Source organism: Macaca fascicularis, chromosome 13 (genome assembly GCF_037993035.2).
Source record: "Macaca fascicularis isolate 582-1 chromosome 13, T2T-MFA8v1.1".
In the NCBI taxonomy this organism is placed as follows: domain Eukaryota; kingdom Metazoa; phylum Chordata; class Mammalia; order Primates; family Cercopithecidae; genus Macaca; species Macaca fascicularis.
This window is the reverse complement of record NC_088387.1, coordinates 98048988-98069023: the sequence shown is the minus strand read 5'-3', so window position 1 is coordinate 98069023 and position 20036 is coordinate 98048988. Positions and strand designations below refer to the sequence as shown.

Sequence of the window (20036 nt, the reverse complement as noted above, 5' to 3'; positions counted from 1 at the left end):
AAAGCTGTATAGCCTTATTTTTTTTTTTTTTTTTTTTTTTTTTTTTTTTGAGACGGAGTGTTGCTCTATTGCCAGGCTGGAGCACAGTGGCACGATCTCGGGTCACTGCAACCTCTGCCTCCCGGGTTCAAGTGATTCTCCTGCCTCAGCCTCCTGAGTAGCTGGGACTACAGGCGTGCGCCACCATACCCAGCTGATTTTTATATCTTTAGTAGAGATGGGATTTTACCATGTTGGCCAGTATGGTCTCTATCTCTTGACCTCATGATCTGCCCACCTTGGCCTCCCAAAGTGCTGGGATTACAGGCATGAGCCACCGTTCCTGGCCTGCTTTTATAGTTTTGCTTTTCAAATTTAGTCTTATAATCCAGTTAGAATTGCTTTTTGTATATATTTTATGTGGGACCCAGTTGAATTTTTTCCCTTTAATGATACCCATTTTCCTCAGTACCATTTATTGAAAATATAATTTCCCTGCTGTTCTGCAGCATAGACTTTTATACAAATTCAGTGCTGTTATGTATACTTAATTTCCAGGTTCTCCATCCTTGCCTATTTGTTTCCTATAGCTTTTTAATGAGTTTTGATACCTGATAGAACAAATACACCAATATATATTTTATAATTAGCTCAAGTTTCATGTAGACATACACACATACAAACAAATTCCCAAACAAACAAAAAAGTAATGGCAGAAACCACAATTACTTTTGCACCAACCTAATGCTTGGGATTTTGATTGGGATTGTATTGTATCTGTAGATCAATTTAGGGAGAATTGACATCTTTACAATTTTGAGCCCTGTAATCCATGAACATGGTATCTATCTCTCCATTAATATGGGTCTTATTTTATGTAAGGGAGTGGTTCATAATCAAATTGATTAAGAAGCTGGCAATGTTTGGAGACATTTTTGGTTGTCAGGGGCGTGGGGTTCTACAGGCATGTACTGGACTTAGGGCAGGGATGTGGCCAAATATCCTACAACAAAGAATTACTCAGCCCCAAATGTCAGTAAGTACTATGGATAAGAAACCATGTCTGAAGGTCTTGTAGATCTTTGTTTGGATTTATTCCTACTTATTCCTATTTTATTATTATATGTAATTTCATTTTGTAGGTAATTGTAATGTATAGAAATAAAAATGATTTCATATATTGAATTTGTATTTGGCAACCTTGCTAAACTTTATTGAGTTCTGACATTTTATCTATAGAGTCTTGGATTTTCTATGTACACAATATTCTTTTTATTTTTTTGAGATGGAGTCTCGCTCTGTCACCCAGGCTGGAGTGCAGTGGCATAATCTTGGCTCCTCGCAACCTCCGCCTCAACCTCCTGAGTAGCTGGGATTACAGGTGTGCACCACCACACCCGGCTAATTTTTGTATTTTTAGTAGAGATGAGGTTTCACCATGTTGGCCAGGCTGGTCTCGAACTCCTGACCTCAGGTGATCCACCTGCCTTGGCCTCCCAAAGTACTGGGATTACAGGTGTGAGCCACTGTGCCCAGCCCATAATATTATCTTCTAACAAAGAGAATTTTATGTCTTGTTTTCCATTCCTTATACCTTTTATTTCTTTTCCTTACCTTACAGTACCAGTTAAGATCTCTGGCACAAAGTTGAAGTGGTGAAAATTGGCTTCCTTGTGCTATTCTTAAAGGGAAAGCTTTTGGTGTTTTTTGTGTTTTACATTATTTTTAGATTTCCATTAGTAAATTAAGGAAGTTCATTTTCTTAGTTTGCTATGAGTTTGTTTTTTTTTTTAGATCATGAATAGATTTTGACATATATTAATTTTTATGCATTTATTGATATTACAATTTTTTTCTCCTTTGTTCTGTTAATGTGGACATTTTTATTTTATTTTATTTTTGGAGATGTAGTCTTGCTCTGTTACCCAGGCTGGAGTACAATGGCACGATCTCGGCTCACTGCACCCTCTGCCTCTCAGGTTCAAGTGATTCTCCTGCCTCAGCCTCCTGAGTAGCTGGGATTATAGGCACCCACCACCATGCCTGGCTAATTTTTATATTTTTAGTAGAGAAGGGGTTTCACGTTGGTCAGGCTGGTCTCAAACTCCTGACCTTAAGTAATCCACTCACCTTGGCTTCCCAGAGTGCTGGGGGATTTATAGACGTGAGCCTCTGCGCCCTTGTGGAAAATTACACTGACTCATTTTAAAAATATTTTATTACAAACATTTTCAAATGCTCTGAATGTGGAGAGTGCAACACATTCCTATGTACCTATCACTTCAGCAGCCATCAACGTTTTGCCGTTCTCTCTCTCTCTCTCACTTTACCCTACTTTCCCTTTTGTGCTTACCCTTTTGTGGGAAAATTCTAGGTCTCAGGTCATGTCATTTATACTCTACTATGTACCTCATGACAAATAACACAGAAATATTGTATCCCAGTTTTCATAAATGTGCATTTGCTCATGAAAAATCTCTGTTTGCTTTAAGACATCTTTATTTCCCTTCTTTTTTCAACTTAACTTTATTTTTCATAACAAATTTTATGTTCACAGCAGACTTGAGTGGAAAGTACCTAGAGAGTTCTCATACACCTCCTGTCCCCCAACAAACACAACCTCCCTGACTGTTGACATCCTGCACCACAGTGGCACAAACTACATTATCACCCAAAGTTAATAGTTTACATAAGGGTTCACTCTTGGCGTTGTACATTCTTATGCTTTTTGACAAATGTACAATGACATGAATCCATCATTATGTTCCAGTGTCACACAGAATAGTTTCATTGTCCTAAAAATCATCTCTGCCCATTCATCTCTCCTCCCCACTAACCCCTAGCAACCAGTGATTTTTTAATTTTTTAATTTTTTTACTTTTACTTTTAATTTTTATTTCTTTATTTTTTACTGTATCCATTGTTTTGCCTTTTACACAGTGTCATATGGTTGGAATCATACAACATTTAGCCTTTTCAGACTTCACCTTCATTTTCAAAGGGTGTTTTCAGGATTAAGAATGTTAGGTTGGCAGTTATTTTCTTTCAGCATATATCTTGTTGTCTTTTACTCTTTCAATTGAGAAGTCACTTGCTGGTCTTACTGTTGTTCCTTTGAAGGTAATCTGTCCTTTCCCCTGGATGCTTTTATGATTTTCTCATTGTCTTTGATTTTTTGTAGTTTTACATGATGTTTCTAGATGTGGATTTCTTTTTATTTCTCCTACTTAGAATTCATGGGTCTTCTTGAATCTGTAGGTTAATGTCTGTAGTTAGTTCTAGAAAGTTTTCAGTTATTTTTTCTTTGTTACCTCTGCCATATTCTCCTCTCCTCTCTTTTGGGTACTCTAGTTAAACATATTTTAGATTTTCTCACTGATTCCCTCTCTGTCTCTTATCATTTTTGTATATTTTCTATCCTTTTTGTGTTTCCATGTGTGGTTTCAGATATTTTATTATCTCTTTTGTTATGTCTGTTTGTTGTTAAAGCCATCCATTTAATTATTATTTTCAGTTATTTTATAGATCTAGAATTTCTATTTGATTTTTAAATTTGTTATTTTTAGTGCTAGCATACACATGCAGGTTGTGCAAGTTTGTTACACAGGTAAATGTGCGCCTAGGTGATAAACCCATCACCTAAGCATTAAACCCAGCATGCATTAGCTATTTTTCATAATGCTCTCCCTTCCCCCTCCCCACTCCTCCTTGATTCTTTTTCAAATAGGTTTTGGGGAATGCTGTCTGTACTTGGGGCCTGGAGAGTTCTGTCCTCCATTGAGAAACCAAGTGCATTGCTTGACTTGCCTATTAGGGGGAGGGTGATGTTGAGAACAAGGTTAAATACCCACCTGCCAGGACATCAATCAGACCCAAGGAGAAAAAATCCACCAAAGATGTTAGAAGCACAGAGGAATCAGTCTCTACTCTGGTACTTAATATTGGTGACCTGGTATTTAAAATGCTCCCACAGAGGAAGGCAAGAGTTGGAGATTGTCAGCTCATTCCTGACGGCTCTCCCATCTCTGGAATTGTTTTTAATGCTGTTTAGTGATTTTAAAATTCTTATTTTTGATGGTAAATTTTGTTTTTTCTTCTCTATTTATTTCAGCAGGACTTTTAGCCTGTGCCGACTTCTATATTCTACACAAACATGGAAGTCTGTTATACTCTCTCAACATTTTGTTTTCATTCCCCACCCTGAGTTTTGTTGGAATAAACAGTGCTACTTTGTTTCTGCTTCCCCTAGTGATTTTGAAGTTTTATGTATTATTTCTGGTTTTATGGTTCCTTTATCATTTTAACAAACATTTTTATTTAAACAACAGTAATTACACAACTCCCCACCCCCGCAACAAGACAAAGGCTTCATCTTGCTTTGTTGGCGTCATCTCCCCTCTGGCTCCTCCGCTGGTATTCTTCCTTCAGGCTGGTCTCCTCCGATCCATTTTCCGCCCAGCAGCCAGAGTGGTTTTTTTAAAGTGATCAGCACTCCTCCACTGGAACCCCTCAGTGCCATTCCCCTTACGACAAAGCCCAGGCCCTCAACATGGCACATGAGGCACCATCTGGGCCCTACCACCCTTTCCGGTCTCAGCCCAGAAGTCCCATCGACCTAAAGAAAAGAAAGATTGATTAACCACAAAAGCCTCTGGCTCAAGTCAGCACATTCATACCTCCCTGACCTGCCAGGCTGTTGCCTGCCTTTGCTCCCTCTGTCTGTCACTGGCCATTCCAGTGCAGGCAAAAGGGCAGTTATCACAGGGACACAGAACTCTCCAGCCCCCTACTGGCCCTTTCCTCCATCAGCAAGCCCCTTGAGGGCAGGGACTGTGTCTTACTAATCTTGGTGTTCCCAGCACTTAGCTGGAGCATAGTAGATCATGAATAAGTGGTTGTTGAATGAATAAATGGAGGAAGAAAAGAGAAGCCTTATTTCCCTCGATAGGGCTAGGCTTCCTGGGGCAGAAATGGTGGCAGCCCTGGTGAAATTCCTCCGGGAGGATACACCCAGAGGATGCCTTGCGTGGCTATTTGATGAAGTAAGAAAAGGACTTGAGAGTATGTGGTGAGGTGAGGCAGAGACAGTTTGATTACAAAAGCCAGAGTTGTTCTCAAAGGAAAGGTGGGAGAGGGGCTCCATATGTTAGAGAGCACCGGTATGTCATGGAAGCCAAGCCAGGAAGGGAGCCAGGCTGCTCGGGGGACTGACTGGGAGGCTGGAGCCAGGCTGCCTCTTTGGGGCTATGTGGCACTCACCATCACTTCTCTTCGTGAACCTGCTCCATTTCTCTTTCTTTGCACACGGGCTTTCTGTGCTTTCCTGTGGGTGCTGGCAAGTGGAGGTGCCGTCCTGACTTTCTGGTTTAAGTACTTGGAGGCTGCCTGGAAGCCCCTTTGTCCCAACTACAGCAATAAGGATTGAGGCTCTGGACCTGGTGCCTCAGCCATGGCTGGGAAAGGGTTCCCGAGTCACCACCTCCCTAGGAATTGGGCCAGCAGAGGTATGGACCGGGCAGGCAAATTGAGGCACAGTCACCAGTGATGGCTGGTCAGTTGTTCCTTCTCAGAAGTGACGATTGAGTTCAATACATTAATCTTCAGAAACTATTTGATGGTACAATTCCGTCTGTGCTGAATCGAGACAATTTTTTTCTGCTTTTCTTCACAGTCCTGAAAAGCTCATCTGTGCAGACAAGAAACAGAAAAGAAAAGAGAAAAAGACCACTGACCTAAGTCAGGCTGCGTTTGAAAGGCAATTCCTTTCCTCAAAACTCAGTCAGAAGAACAAAGTGGGTGAAAGGAAGGATCTGGTAAGCAGAGGCCTGGGGCGGGGCTGGCATGCAGGGCTTTGCAGCCCCCACAAGCAGCACATACTGGTTCCAGGATGAGCTACCGCCACAGCCCTCCCTGTCAGACAAGCACCCAAGGGTGGAGGAGGCATGGCCCAAGAAGAAGGGCATGAAGAGGAGGAGGGAGAAATGGCAGGTGGCCTCAGGCTCAGCACTGCAGCTCTGACTGGGCCCCTCAGGCGGGGAAGCCTTGTATGAAGAAACTCAGACAGGTGGTAAATGTGGGACCTGGACCCCACTTCCTGGAGACAGATCCTGTCCTTCCAAGGTGAGGGCCAACCTGGCCACAGGGGCTTTTCCCCCTGAGATTTCTTCAGCGCCTTTGCCTGGGCCTTTGCCTTTCTGCCACTTTCCCGCCATTTTCCACTTACTCCATCCAAACTGCACCAAAAATCGTGTTCTCCTTAGTCCACACACAACAGGTGGGAAGTTTTTGAAATGAAATTTATACCAAAAAATGAGGGCAAGATGAAATTTTTTAATATTTAAAAGGTATTTTTATATGTAAGAATTTTCTGAGTACAGATTTCTTATCTGGAGCTCCTGGTTCATTTGACACGGTTTTCAGCTCCTGGTCTATTTCCCCTTCCAATCTCTCTGCCACGCCGCGTACCCTGAGGCCTGAGGCGCAGGACCCTCCCAGGGAAGGCCTAGGGGCCTCGGCTCAGGACCCGACAGCATCACTCCCACCCCTCACCACCACACACACAGGATGGGGGACTGCTACTTCTCTCCAGCCTGTGAGCCTGGATAGCTATTTTGTGACCCAGCTCCTGCTCAGTCTCATTGCTGTCCCCGCTCTCTCCAGGGAGTAAGGGATTCTCCATCTGTGGTAAGTTACCTGTGACTCTTCAGCAGTTTCCTCTGAGCATAATTATATCTGAGAGCACAGGGGGCTCCTCATTCCGTATATTTTTCAAATATTCAAGATGTACAACGTGATGATTTGCTATAAGTATTCATTGTGAAATGTTCGCCACAGTCAAGCTTGTTGACATACCCACCAGCTCACATTGACTGTTTTCGTGTGTGTGTGTGTGGTGAGAATACTCACGATCTCCTCTCTGAGCCAATTGCAAGTATATGTTATTAGTAACTGTAGTGTCCGTGTTGTCCATTAGGCCTCTAGAACCTACTGTTACTTGTGGAGGGTCTTTACTATGAGTTGTCCAGGTCCTTGGCATTTTGAACAAAGAATTGACCAAAACACAGAGTAGCAGAGGAATGAAACACGGGGAGCGAAGCAGCGAAAGCAGGGATTTATTCAAGAGAGAAAGCACTCTGCAGGGTGGGAGCGGGCCCAGCAAGGGCTCAAGGGTGTTAAGTTCCCTGTTTGAGGTTCTTATCTGCTACCCCGTATCTGGATGAAGGATTTGGTCCTTGGCTAATTAAAGGCTGAGGTGAATTGGCGCCCTATGCAGATGAAGGAGTGGTCCCTGCATTGCCTGCGGCTAATCCAGGGCACTCTCCCTTTCTATCTGAGATGTTGTAGGGAGAGTAGGCTTTGATCCTTTGCTGCTCGGCTTGGGGACAGGGGGTTTTCCTTTTGGTTCCGCTGTCAGAAGTGTGTGTTAATTGGCCTCAGGTTCCCTGCCCCCAGACCCAGGTGTTTTCCTTTTGATCCAGCTTTGGGGAGGCAGCTCCAATTGGCCTTGGGTTTCCTGTGCCCAGACCTTGCTGTTTTCTCAGACCTTGCTGTTGTCCCTGTCTCCAGACCCTGTTCTCCAGACTCTGTTCTCCAGATTCTGTTCTCCTGCCTCAATGCTTACCATGGAAAGTTTGTACCAACACCTGTCACCTCACTGCACCCACGCCCTGACTCTGGTAACCACCCTTCTACTGTTTGGTTGGGTTCGACGTCTTTAGATACCACATATTATTACAGGAAGGGGGTCCTGATCCAGACCCCAAGAGAGGTTTCTTGGATCCCAAGCAAGAAAGAATTCAGGACCAGTCCACAGTGCAAAGTGAAAGTAAGTTTATTGAGAAAGTAAAGGAAGAAAAGAATGACTACTCCATAGACAGCAGCCCCGAAGGCTGCTGGTTGCCCATTTTTATGGTTATTTCTTGATGGTATGCTAAATAAGGAGTGGATGATTCATGCCTCCCCTTTTAGACCATATAGGGTAACTTTCTGACCTTGCAATGGCGTCTATAAACTGTCACGGCGCTGGTGGGAGTGTAGCAGTGAGGACGACCGGAGGTCACTGTTGTCGCCGTCTTGGTTTTGGTGGGTTTTGGCTGGCTGCTTTTTATTAGCCTGTTTTATCAGCAAGGTCTTTATGAACTGTATTTTGTGCTCACCTCCTATCTCATCCTGTGACTTAGAATGCCTCACCGTTTGGGAATGCAGCCCAGTAGGCTTCAGCCTTATTTTACCCAGCTCCTATGTAAGATGGAGTTGTCCTGGTTCACACACCTCTGACAATATGAGATCAGGCAGTATTTGTCTTTCTGTGCCTGGCTTCTTTCACTTAGCATAGCATCCTCCACGTTCACCTATGTTGTTGCAAATGACAGGACTTCCTTCTCTTCTCAGGCGGGTTAATGGTCCGTGGTATGTGTACCATATGCATTTTCTTTACCAGTTCGTGTCAGTGGACACTTAGGTTGTTCCCATTTCTTGGCTATTGTGAATAATGCTGCAATGAACACGGGAGTGTGGATATCCCTTCAAGATAGTGATTTTATTTCCTTTGAATATATGTATATACACCCAGAAGTGGGATTGCTGAATTGTATGGTCATTCTGTTTTTAGTGTTTTTGGAAACCTCCATGCTGTTTTCCGTAATGGCTGTAGTAATCTACATTCCACCAACAGTGTACAAGGGTCCTGTTATATGTAAAGTTTCGGTGCCACAAAAGAAATAGCACTCGAATATAAGATTTTCTTTTTAATTCTCAGCAAGGCAAGGTACTTCTAGTTATTGTTGTTGACCAACTAAAATTGGTAATGGCTATCTAAATTTACTGTCCCCATTGTACTTTTTTTTTTTTTTTTTGAGATGGAGTCTTGCTCTGTCACCCAGGCTAGAGTGCAGTGGCTTGATCTCGGCTCACTGCAAGCTCCGCCTCCCAGGTTCACACCATTCTCCTGCCTCAGCCTCCCAAGTAGCTGGGACTACAGGCGCCCGCCACCACACCTGGCTAATTTTTAGTAGAGATGGGGTTTCACCGTGTTAGCCAGGATGGTCTCAATTTCCTGACCTTGTGATCTGCCCGCCTTGGCCTCCCAAAGTGCTGAGATTACAGGCATGAACCACCGTGGCCGGCCCCAACGCAAGGTACTTCTGGATAGAAGGGTGCGCCCTTACAGATGGAACAATGGTGAGCGCACACTTGGACAAGGGAGGAGAGGGGGTTCTTATCCCTGACGCACATGGCCCCTGCTGCTGTGTCGGTCCCCTATTGGCTAGGGTTAGACCGCACAGGCTAAACTAATTCCGATTGGCGAATTTAAAGAGAATGACGGGGTGAGTGCTTTGGCAGGAGTCAGGGCAGAGCAAGTAGCAGATAATTGGAATGAGTTAGGGTGGAGCAGGTGATGAGAATGAGTCAGGGTGGAGCAGGTAATCGAAAAAGGTTGCTTTACAAGGAAGTTTAAAAGTAGAAGCCAAAGAGTTGAACATACTGACATATTCTTTGAAAAGAAAGTTAGAACTCTTATCTAACAGTCCCACACAAGCGAACACTTGTGATCTTTCGACTTTTTCCTAATCAGCCTAACAGGTGTGAGGGGACATCTCATTGTGGTTTTGATTTGCATTTCCTTGATGATTAGTGACATTGGACATTGAGCACCTTTTTATATACCGGTTGACCATTTGTACATTTTTTGGGGGGCGGGAGGGAGGCTTTGGAAAAATCTCTGTTGAGGCTCTGTCCCCATTTTTAAATTGGGTTATTCGCTTTTTTCCTATTGAGGTGAATGAGTTCCTTATGTATTTTGGATATTAACCCCTTATTTGATATATGGTTTGGAAATATTTTCTCCCTTTCTGTAGGTTGCCTTTTTGTTTTGTTTCCTTTGCTGTGCAGAAGCTTTTTAGTTTGATATAGTCCCACTTGTTTATATCAGATCTTATGTGACTGTGGTCAGTTCTACCCTTAATGGTTGGGTGGACTACACTAGTAGACCCAAGTGGACTGAGGTTTAAATGCAGTAGCAGTTAAGTTTTGCATATGTCCCAGCACGTCCCAGTGGGTCAGCAGGCTGTCCCTCCTTCGTGCGGTCTTTTGGGGCCCTGTCTCTTGGGCCTGTGTCATCTTCAGCACCTGGCTTCCGAGGTTGCCCCAGGAACTCATTCCTGTCAGCCTGAAAGGGGAAGAGATCGTGGAGGAGTTCTTCCTGGGAGTCAGGTGTATGTGGTCTGGGCTGGAGGCGGCGTGTCACTTCCTCTGATGTTCCCTGGGCTAGGACCCAGTCCCATGTCTGTCCCTAACTGTAGGGTGCAGGGGCACAGGGAAAAGTATTCCATGGCTGGTCTGCCCACAATGGCAGGAGAGCATTTTGTGGACATCTGGTCATCCCTGCTGTACATGCCACAAAAAGATTAGTTCTTTGTGGAGTTCAAAGATACAGACAGCCTTGTCTGAGAGTTGTGGGAACCAGAGTTTGTGAGAGAGAGAGAGGTAAAGCAAGAGGGCTGGCTGGAAACCTGCCTGAAATGGGGGGTCTCAGCTCCAGCAGGAGGGCTGAGTGTGGGGCAGTCAGCGGGGTCCTCCCTGCACCTGTAAGCCCCACATCCCTGCACCACACTTAGCCCTTCTCTTCTGTTGCTAGGTTTTAGGAACCAGACAGCAGAGACCCCGCTCCTGGGCTGCTGGGGACAGCCAACAGCACAGGAGTCCTCAGCCTGTAGGAAGAAGAGTGATGACAGCTGAGGTCCTGGGGCAGCACCTGGCTTCCCTGCAGAAGGCGGCCAGGCAGGGCCACCCTTGGTACTGAAGTTTGGTGGACTTGACTTGGCAGTGTCTGTACAACAGTTAAAATACTCTAAACATACTTTCTTTTTCCAGAAGTGGAAATAAATTGCAAGAAATACCCAAATCACAGTAGTTCTTGTTTATTGAGCTCCTGTTGTGAACCAGGAGCCCTGTGAGGTACTTTGTTCACTGAAAAGTTTTCGCAGTAAGACACTATTATCCTCTCCCAACACACAATGCTCTGAGGCTTGGTGAGCTGCTCAGAGGTGGCAGTGTTCTCAGGCCAGTCCCTCAGGTGCCACATAGCATGTTTATCCTCCCCTCACGTGCACTCAGACTTGATCATCAGATTGCTCAGAATATGGGTTGCCTTTAAGAGAGTGGAGTGCCCCTCCCCTGCCACAGCACCTGCTCCTGAAGAGCACTGGAGGGAGCTGCTGAGGGGGGGTCCTCAGCAGAGGGGAGACGTCTGGGCGCATGAGGCACATATGCCAGGTCCTGCTGGGGTAGAGGTATATGGACTCAGGCAGTACAGAGACTCGGGGGTACAGAGTCTTGGGGTATGGAGAGTCAGGGGGTATGGAAACTTGGGGTACGGAGACTCGGGGGTACAGAGACTCGGGGGGTATGGAGACTCGGGGTATGGAGAGTCAGGCACATCCCATATCCTCCCAAAAGTCAGGCCTACATTTGATTTCTCAAGGGGCAGGTGTGTACTCCTAGGCATAAGGGGACAGCTGGAGTGGCCGGGTGTGCCGACGCCCATGTGGTCTGTGGTTTCATAGAGGTTGTCTGACTCTGGTCCTGAGGCTCCTCTGCCCTAAATCTGACCAAAGAGTCCTCTCATATCTAGCAGTAGAGAAATGGCACTCGCTGCAGTGAGGATTACAGTCCCTGCAGCCCTGGAACACAGGATGGTTCTGTAGCTCTCGTTCCAAGTAAGCCTAGAGCTGGTTTTGAGTCATCAGGGGCAGCCTTGCTGCTGACATCAGCCAGGCTGGCCTTGTGACCAACAAGCCCCAACCCTAGTGACAGCCAGCAGTTCACTCTGTTCCATGAGACTGGGCCTGACTAGCCAGACTTTCCCATAAGCAAAAGCAATATGTTCAGTTGTTTTGGTTTCATATATCCAGTGACATCTCTTACCTTTTTTATGTCTATATTTTAACCAGTCAGTGCCCAGGATCTATAGCTGAGTGAGTGAGTGATGGATTTTTAAATCTGAATGTGCCGGTTCTGTTTCCCAGTCCTTTGTCCAGCGATTATGTTTAAACAGAAGCAGGGGCTACGGTGGAGGCCCAAGCCTTTGGCACATTTGAATCCTTCCTGGTTCCTCCAGCTGCCTGGAGACCTGCTCCCTTAGAAATCAGGGCCCTAGCAATCCAAATTAGTCCTTCAAAAAGACATACCTGGCCGGGCACAGTGGCTCATGCCTGTAATCCCAGCACTTTGGGAGGCTCAGGCAGGCAGATCACTTGAGGTCAGGAGTTTGAGACCAGCCTGGCCAACATGGTGAAACCCCATCTCTACTAAAAATACAAAAATTAGCTGGGTATGGTGGCGGGCGCCTGTAGTCCTAGCTACTTGGGAGGCTGAGGCAGGAGAATCGCTTGAACCCAGGAGGCAGAGGTTGCAGTGAGCCGAGATTGCACCACTGCACTCCAGCCTGGGTGACAGAGTAAGACTCTGCTCCAAACAACAACAAAAGGACAGATCTTTTCCCAGTTTTTACTCATTAATCGGGGTTTAGTGTCTAAGACCTTTGTGCATTTCTTTACTGTAAGTTACCCTGAGGTGTTATCACTTGATGAGGCAAGCTGAAGGACACAGAGGGTCAGTGGCTCCCACCGAGATCATCCATTTCACCCATTAAAGAAACCCAGCACCCGAAGCATAAGGTAGATGCACCAAAGTCACAGAGCAAATTAGTGGCAGAGTCAAGGTGAGGCGCTGGGTCTCCTGACCTCATCCTCACTCTGTCCTTGGTTTTTCCCACGTACCAGGAAGGAAACTTGGTTTCATTATAGGCAGCTTCTGAAGGTACCTTTTAAGAGCCTTTCATCTGGCTGAGAAAATTAAAAAGAAAAAAAGAAGCTTTCATATAGAAAGTAAATCAGTCAGACTTTGACAGAAGTTCCATCCATAAACATATGTCTTTATTCTCTTTCTGTACATATTGGCAATGATAAAGCTTAAAGATGCATGTCCTATGAAATGCAAAAACAATGAATTTACATAAATAATTTATACTTCAGAAAATTAAAGTTGAAAAATATTTTCCACATTATTAGAGTTCACAGTATTTAAATCAAGCTTTCCCACTTATACTCCAGACTATATTGTCTTAGCAGAGAGTGATAAAATCTAATCAGGAAAAAAATGATCAAGTTTCTGTTTTTATTCAGTGCACGAGTAGATGCTATTTCAGTATCAGGCCACGCAAGCGTCGAGGCTGCAGCCTCTCATCCTGACCCTTCTCCTCCTGAGTGGCTGTGACCCAGCAGAGGTCACTGGCGTGGAATGGTTACAGTGTCACCAAACCACTCCACGGTGGACACATTCAACAGAGCGGTAACGTCTGGTGGTCTGATGCCTCATTTCCATGTAATACTTTTTATAGCCCTGAAAATGGAAACCTTGGCATCGAAACACAGCTGAACATGTGAACACTAGGACAAGGCACTGTACTATGGGGTTTGGTTTCTTTTTAGGAAAGGTGTTTGCATAGATTGCTAGCTATTTAGTGTGCAGGAAAACAGAGCCCCCAGCGTGCGTGGCTTTGTGAGGGGTGAAGCTGCATGGTGCTCCCTCAGCCCTAAGAGAGCGCAGTCTCTCGTTCTCCAGCCCCAGCCTTGTGGGCTGTCCCACTGGTGCTGTCCTTTAGAACCCCTACAGGAGAGTTTTTTGCTCAAAAAGCTGCAAGTCAAAGCGGACCCAGACCTCCCCGGTGGGGACCTCGTGCAGCAGCAGTCGGCGGGTCACAGGGCCTTTGCTTTCCTGTTCTGTTCGAATTTTGGCCACTGGAATTTCAGTACGACCCAGGAAATCTGGTGAATAAACAGAGGAGAGTCAGAGTCTTTCTTCTTTATAAAATCATTAAAGAGCTACATCCGGAAGAGTGTCTGAAGTAGGATTCATAAAACCTTCACATCTGAAACAAGGAACTTCTTCTGGTACATGGCTGTTGAATATCGTGAATGGGTGTGTGGGGAATGGTGGCAGGTTTATGTGTGAGAAGTTGCCATGTGGAATTCAAATCTCCATTCTGAGAATGCTCCAGGAGTGGTGTTCGCATCATGTGTGTAGGGAGTGACGGGTCAAAGGCCTGAAACTATCTGAGGCCACCCCCTCCCCTGAGGAAGGCCACCCACCTCCTGCCAAAGCGAGATGACACAGGCCTGTGTCACTTCCCTGAAGTGGCAAGGGGTCTGCACACAGCTGAGGCCCCTGGATCAGGACTCCAGGATCTAGGAAACTGGAAAGCCTTTAGATCCCCTGGCTGAGCGACACTTACCATCTGGTGAAAACTGGTCTCTGTCAAACAGGGTGAGACACAGCACATCTTGGTACAGATCCTTAATGAAGAACTGGCAGTTAAAATTCCACTTGGGATTGAGTGTGTCCTGGATGGTCCTGGTGGTGTAGCTCTGGGAGCCCATGCTGATTTCACAGTATGGGTTGCTCTTCCCTGAACAAAAACAAACCACAGACACATGTGGTGCATGCAGGTAAAACGAAGTGACTGACAGTGCCCTCCCTGAGCAGAAGCAGGATCCCAGATAACGGGTCACTCGAGACCATGGCAGCAGAAGCCACTGCCTGGGGCACTGTATCCCTGTGGTCTAGTAACAGGGTCTCTAAGTTCCCAGTGCTGACAGCAGCATTAACCCGGGCGTGGCTGAGAGCTCCACCACCAGGACCGCTCCCCACGGAGCAAGCCTGGGCGAGTGTCACTGCAACCTGCTGCATGCTTCCCTGGCACACACACTAGGGAAGGCGGGCACTGGCACTTACTGGGAAAACAGTGATGAGAATATTGGTCCAATATGTGCATTTTAGTGGCACTGGACACACTATTAGAAAGCATTCCTTTATTCAGTGTTCAGAAGAGTCATCAGTGGCCGGGCGCAGTGGCACTTTGTCAATGACAAACTGCTGTAATCCCAGCACTTTGGGAGGCCGAGGTGGTTGGATCATTTGAGGTCAGGAGTTCGAGACCAGCCTGGCCAGTATGGTGAAACCCCGTCTCTACTAAAAGTACAAAAATTTGCCAGGCATGGTGGTGCGCACCTGTAATCCCAGCTACTCGGGAGGCTAAGCCTTGAGAATCACTTGAACCCCGGAGGCAGAGGTTGCAGTGAGCTGAGATTGGGCCACTGCACTCCAGCCTGGATGACCGAGACTCCGTCTCAAAAAGTCATCAGCAAAAACTGGGGCAGGGCAGTTACCATGTCTGTTGAAGGAATGAAAGCAGGATTTACCATTTGGTTTGCAGGCTTTTAATTCTGTAGCTTCAATGACATGCACCATCAGGCGCCCAATGCCTGAAGTCTTTTGGGAGCGGGCTACAAAAGAGGAAGACAAGTCTTGTTCATCTCTTCTCCAAGGATGCAGACCCTCACTGTCTTGCAAACCAACCATAACACTACTGGCTCCCTGTCCCCATCTGCCACTGCCCTGGGCCCAACAGCCCAGCGTCTGGCTGCCCTGTGCCTTCCCCAGGCTGTGTCGCCTGCTAGAAAGGCCCTGCTTGCTATTTCTGCCCTGCCTGTTTTCTCTGCCCATCAGCATCCTACTCATCCTTCAAGATGCAGGTCTGATCCCACATCTACCTCCCAGATCCCTTCCCTCCTCTGCATCCAGTATCCCTGGCTTATGAGCAGCCCACAGCCTGCTGGGTCTGAAATCCTGTATAATGTCTGTATCCTCTGCCAGACAGGAGCCAGGGTAGAGCATGGAGTGTTTCGATCATCCTTGTATTAACCCCTCAAGTGCCCAGCAAATAGTAATATTAATAAAATAATACAGGGTATTTGTGCAGCACTTAATAGAAGCTAACATTTATTGGATACTTACTTTGTGTTAGGCATGTGCTAGACTTATGTAAGTTATATTATTTAAACTGCATAATTATCTGATAAGGTAGCTCCCCATTTTACTGATGAGAAACACTGAGGCTTAGAAAGGACTGTAGTGTGATCCACTCAGAGCTGCTAAATGGCAGGGTCAAAATTTAAACATCAGATACCAAAGTCCAGGCCCAGTTAAGCCTAGCACAGAGCCTGGCACAAAGTAATCGACAAATGTGGGAAGGACTGAACACACGGACGAGGCACAGCAACATATGCAGATGCTGATGGGAAGCAGAACTCAGGCAGAAAAACTGGATTGACATCTTTGGCCAATTAAGAGATCATTATATGCGTTATGAAATAATCATTGATTTTTCAACAGCAAGCTTTTAAAGTACCATTAAAATAACATTCAATTAGCAAAAGCTGTTTTAAACATACCTTTTAGGAGTATATAACAAAATAGGGGAAACCTGAATAAAAAAACATAAAGAGCTGCAACTATAGCAGCCAGGAAGCTGGCGGGAGGCCCGGGCAGGAGGACAGGCTGCATGGGGGGCCGGGTGGGGAGGAAGGTGGAGGTGCGGCTGGCTCAGAGCACAACCCTCCCCACCCCGTGGGGTGGAGGCCACAGGCCGGCCTGGCACAGCTGGAGATGCAGCAGGGAGGTTGGGGCCTGGCATTCACGTGGAGGCTGGAGAAGAATGTGGGAGTTCTGGTTGGAGGGCCACGGTGGAGCGGGGTAGGGTGGCAGGTGCTTTGCAAAGACCACTGTGGCTCCACTTAACAGGTGAGTAATCTGTGCCATGAACAGAGGACACCACCAATGCAACAAAGCTGGAGCCCCACCGTCATAAGTCACACTCCGGGCCCGATGCTGGGGGAGTTGCCTTGAGGGAGCTTATGGCCATTAAGTGAGAAAAGCAGGGACTGAGGGGGCGTAAGCAGAGACAACAGAGGAGGAGAGCCGGAGGATGATCACAGCCTCAGGACAGTAGGGCTCCAGGTAGAAGTCACGCTGGCTAGGGCAAGAGGGAAGGTGTCATGGAGGAGGCTGTGTTTGACGTGGGCCTCGAAGAATGGGAAGAATTTAAGGTGGGGGCAGAGCACTTCAGCTGGAGGGTGAGCACACATAGGAAGGCCAGGCAGGGCAACGATGGGCTGCTCAACTAGGCAGCTGGATGGGCCGGGCACAGCAAAGAGCTGGAGATGGGGCTGGGTGGCAGGTAACAGTGGGGATGGGCCCTGAGTGCAGGATAAGAAATGTGTCCTTAATTTGGGAGGCAATAAGGAAGATACTTCAGCAGGAAGAGGTGCACTAAGAGCAGCTCTGGAAAAAAGAATACTCCAGAAATGAAGAGGATGGGTGGCAGAGAGGAAGAGAGCCTTGTGCTGCAGCCTGGGTGGGAGATTGGGGGCCTGTGACACGGGGACAGGGAAGCAGCGTGATGGGAAAGTTGCGAGGGAGGGGGACTGCAGCACAGCTGACCAGGTGTGAGGTGCCAGGGAGGGGCCTGGGTGGCTGGGGACCACACTGCGTTCCACAGGGGGTCCCAGGAGGAGGAGCTGCTGCTGGAGGGAGGCTGGTGGTCCCCTGGGAAAAGTCGTGTGATGCGGGAGCAGTGGGGCAGGTGGCTCTCTGGAGGGCGCTGTTCAGAGGCGCGGGCTTGGGGGAGTGTGGCCAGCCTGACCCTGAAGCTGGGAGTTGGTGGGGTCCCCGAGCAGAGAGCTACAGAGGCGGGGGAGAGGCCTGGGCAAGGGTGGAAGAGCTGGGAAGGCGGCCATGGGGTCCAGAGGGAAGGCAGAGCCTCAGTGACTGCCATCAGTGCAGGGAGCTGGGGCAGGGAAAGTGAACTGAGCCACTAACTAGGCCACTGGTGTCACTGGTGGGGACAGGACGTGGACTGAATTCTGGTGAGGTGAGAAGGGGGAGGAGGCAGGGGCAGAAGGATGGGGAGAGGGCAGACTTAGGGTCTAGGCCCCCTGGCTGCAAAGGGAGAGGGTGGATGGCAGGCCCTGGAGGAGCAGGGGCTGCTCAGGAGCTGCAGGGAGACAGACCACAGGAGCGGCATGTAATGGAGCAACACAGCCCAATCAGAGGTGAGGTGAGTCATGGAGAGAAAGGAGTGGAGAAGGTGCAGTGGAGGGGGAGGGATAGAGGCGCTGCAGAGAGGGAGGTCCTGGAGCTGGCACTGCCAGCCCGTGTCTGTGTGGGCAGGGGCCCCAGGGAGGTTTGCAGTGGCAGCTTCAAGAGGGGAGGGCTCTCTGGTCTGATCCCGCAGCAGGTCTGGTCTTTCAGGCCTGTCCCCATTTCATCAACCTGACTGCAGGAGCAGTGGCCGGCATCCCTAGGGCACCTGGGGGCTGCGTCCCACCCTCCAGGCACCCCGATACCTTGGTAAGCTTTCTCGCGCTTCTTCTTCTCAGTGTCGATGTATTGCTCAGACGCCGCCTTGATCTTCTGCACCCAGGCGGTCCTGCAGGAGAAGCAGGGGCAGCCGTTGGCGGCATCCCACCCTCACAGGTCAGCCCGGAGCCCCAGAGCTCTGCACGTGTTCTTCAGTCTTTTGCTAACCTCAGCTTTCACAAGTTTCCTATCAAAGACCTGATATTAGTCAACCGAAAGATGCTTATGCTAATGGAGGATCCAGCTGAGAGCTGCTAATGCCCCTTCTTGACCACAAAATGCCAGGCAATCGCAAAGCGCTGGGACCCGGAGACAATGCATTGGCCCCACGGATGACACTTGGCATGAGGGGTTCTAGCACACAGAGGAGCAGCAGCACCTCCCGGGTGGGCGCCCCGAAGGCACTGCTGGAGCTGCAGGCTGAAGGAAGCTGGGAACAGCGGGGATGGGACTCACACAAGGGTGCCTGGGGGTCGAAGAGCTGCAGGTGGAGGGCCGGGGGCTAAGACCTGTGGCCCAAGGAGGCCTCGGAAACCAGCAAAGCACAGTGGGTTGTTACCTGCAGGCAGCCCCTGCAGGGACTGTAGCAGGGCCTGAGGTGCCAATCTGCCATCTGGGAAGTCTGCTGAGTGGTGTGGGGAGTGAAGCCGGGAAGCATGTTAGGGGGCAGCTGCGGTGACAAAGGCCTACCGTGGGGCCGGAGCAGAGGGGCGTGTTAAGGGAGGTTCAGGATACAGAATTAGTGGGGCTTGAGCACGGCTGGAGATGGGTTTATGGCAGAGGGAGACGTCCAGGCCTTCTCCCAGAGTTCAAGGCAGGCCACACATGGTCAGGACTGACCTCTCATTAATGTTGTCTGTTCGGAGGGTGTAGACCCGATCAATGTGGGAAATGTGGAAGACAGGCTCATCGCTGGAAGGGTCTGTGGGCAGTTTCACCAAGACTTCATTCAGGAAAATGGGCTGAAAGAATTAGGGCCAAAACATAGGCTGTGAGATGGGTCAGAACACTCCACCCGCCTATGACCAGAGAGAGTTCCGTTTGTTCTGAAGAGCCTTGATGAGAAGGAGAAAGGGGTCTAGTGTCAAAGGTCTTCTACACAGAACAAATGAAACCTCCATTTGTAAGAACAATGAAGCCTCCATTTCTGGAAAAGTCACCATCGAGGTGTGTCAGGTGTTGGGACTGGGGACAGGAGCTCCGAGCACCCACGACGGCTGGTGCAAAAGGCTCTCTCTGCTACCAACGCTGGTGCCGTGCTGGGGCTCGACTTACAGAGACCCAATGCTGAACGCGGATGGCGGTGAGCCCAGGTGTCACGCGAAGCCAGAATCTCAGCTGGAGTCTGGCTGATGGCCAGCGGCGGGTGGGGAGAGCCCAGCCGCATGGGGCCCAAATGTGTGGGAAGCAGCAAAGGAAGCACCAGCGAGCTGGAACCAGGTGAGGAGGGTCCCATAAGGTCAGCTCAGGGTCCGCCAGGAAGGCCCTTAAGATAGAGGCGACACCTCATTAGGCCCCTGATGCTACCTCCAGACGTGCGATACTCACCGTTTTATACATTTTGAATTGAGCATTGGACTTCGAGCTGAAAAGTTTCTCAGAGCCAGAGGAAACAGCAAACTGCTTGACCATGTAGGTAAGAAGCAGGAAGTCATTGAAGAGGAATCCGTGCAGTTCCTTGTTGCTCTTGGTCTTGTATAATTTCCCACTGTGCAAGAGCTTCCGGGGCCCCAGGCAGTTGGTGAGAGAGTTGAAAATAAGTTGCTTAAAGAGAAAGAAAATTTCACTTTTTAAATCCC

The 20036-nt window shown here is 48.0% G+C and overlaps 2 protein-coding genes across 23 annotated transcripts in view; one reads left to right on the top strand and one right to left on the bottom strand.

The window, feature by feature from the left end:
- The window catches only part of FAM228A (family with sequence similarity 228 member A), a 42757-nt gene that overhangs the window by 11172 nt on the left and 11549 nt on the right, over positions 1 to 20036 (top strand). For 6 of the 14 annotated variants that reach the window (XM_074012244.1, XM_074012242.1, XM_065527671.2 and 3 more), the window contains 2 exons: positions 5651 to 5792; positions 10616 to 10882. In XM_074012244.1, coding sequence (XP_073868345.1) covers positions 5651 to 5792; positions 10616 to 10780 — 307 coding nt within the window. In that variant the 3' untranslated portion in view covers positions 10781 to 10882. Of the gene's footprint in view, positions 1 to 5650; positions 5793 to 7545; positions 7656 to 10615; positions 10883 to 20036 lie in introns of those variants that run through there. The other 8 variants (XR_012422628.1, XM_074012245.1, XM_074012248.1 and 5 more) reach the window with 3 other exon arrangements.
- The window catches only part of ITSN2 (intersectin 2), a 157499-nt gene continuing 150355 nt past the window's right edge, over positions 12893 to 20036 (bottom strand). For 7 of the 9 annotated variants that reach the window (XM_005576435.4, XM_074012224.1, XM_005576433.4 and 4 more), the window contains 6 exons: positions 19786 to 20001; positions 19078 to 19199; positions 18225 to 18307; positions 15240 to 15323; positions 14273 to 14446; positions 12893 to 13805 (listed from right to left, as the gene is read on the bottom strand). In XM_005576435.4, the coding sequence (XP_005576492.3) occupies positions 13648 to 13805; positions 14273 to 14446; positions 15240 to 15323; positions 18225 to 18307; positions 19078 to 19199; positions 19786 to 20001 (837 nt within the window). In that variant the 3' untranslated portion in view covers positions 12893 to 13647. Of the gene's footprint in view, positions 13806 to 14272; positions 14447 to 15239; positions 15324 to 16271; positions 16304 to 18224; positions 18425 to 19077; positions 19200 to 19785; positions 20002 to 20036 lie in introns of those variants that run through there. The other 2 variants (XR_006691761.3, XM_045369695.2) reach the window with 2 other exon arrangements.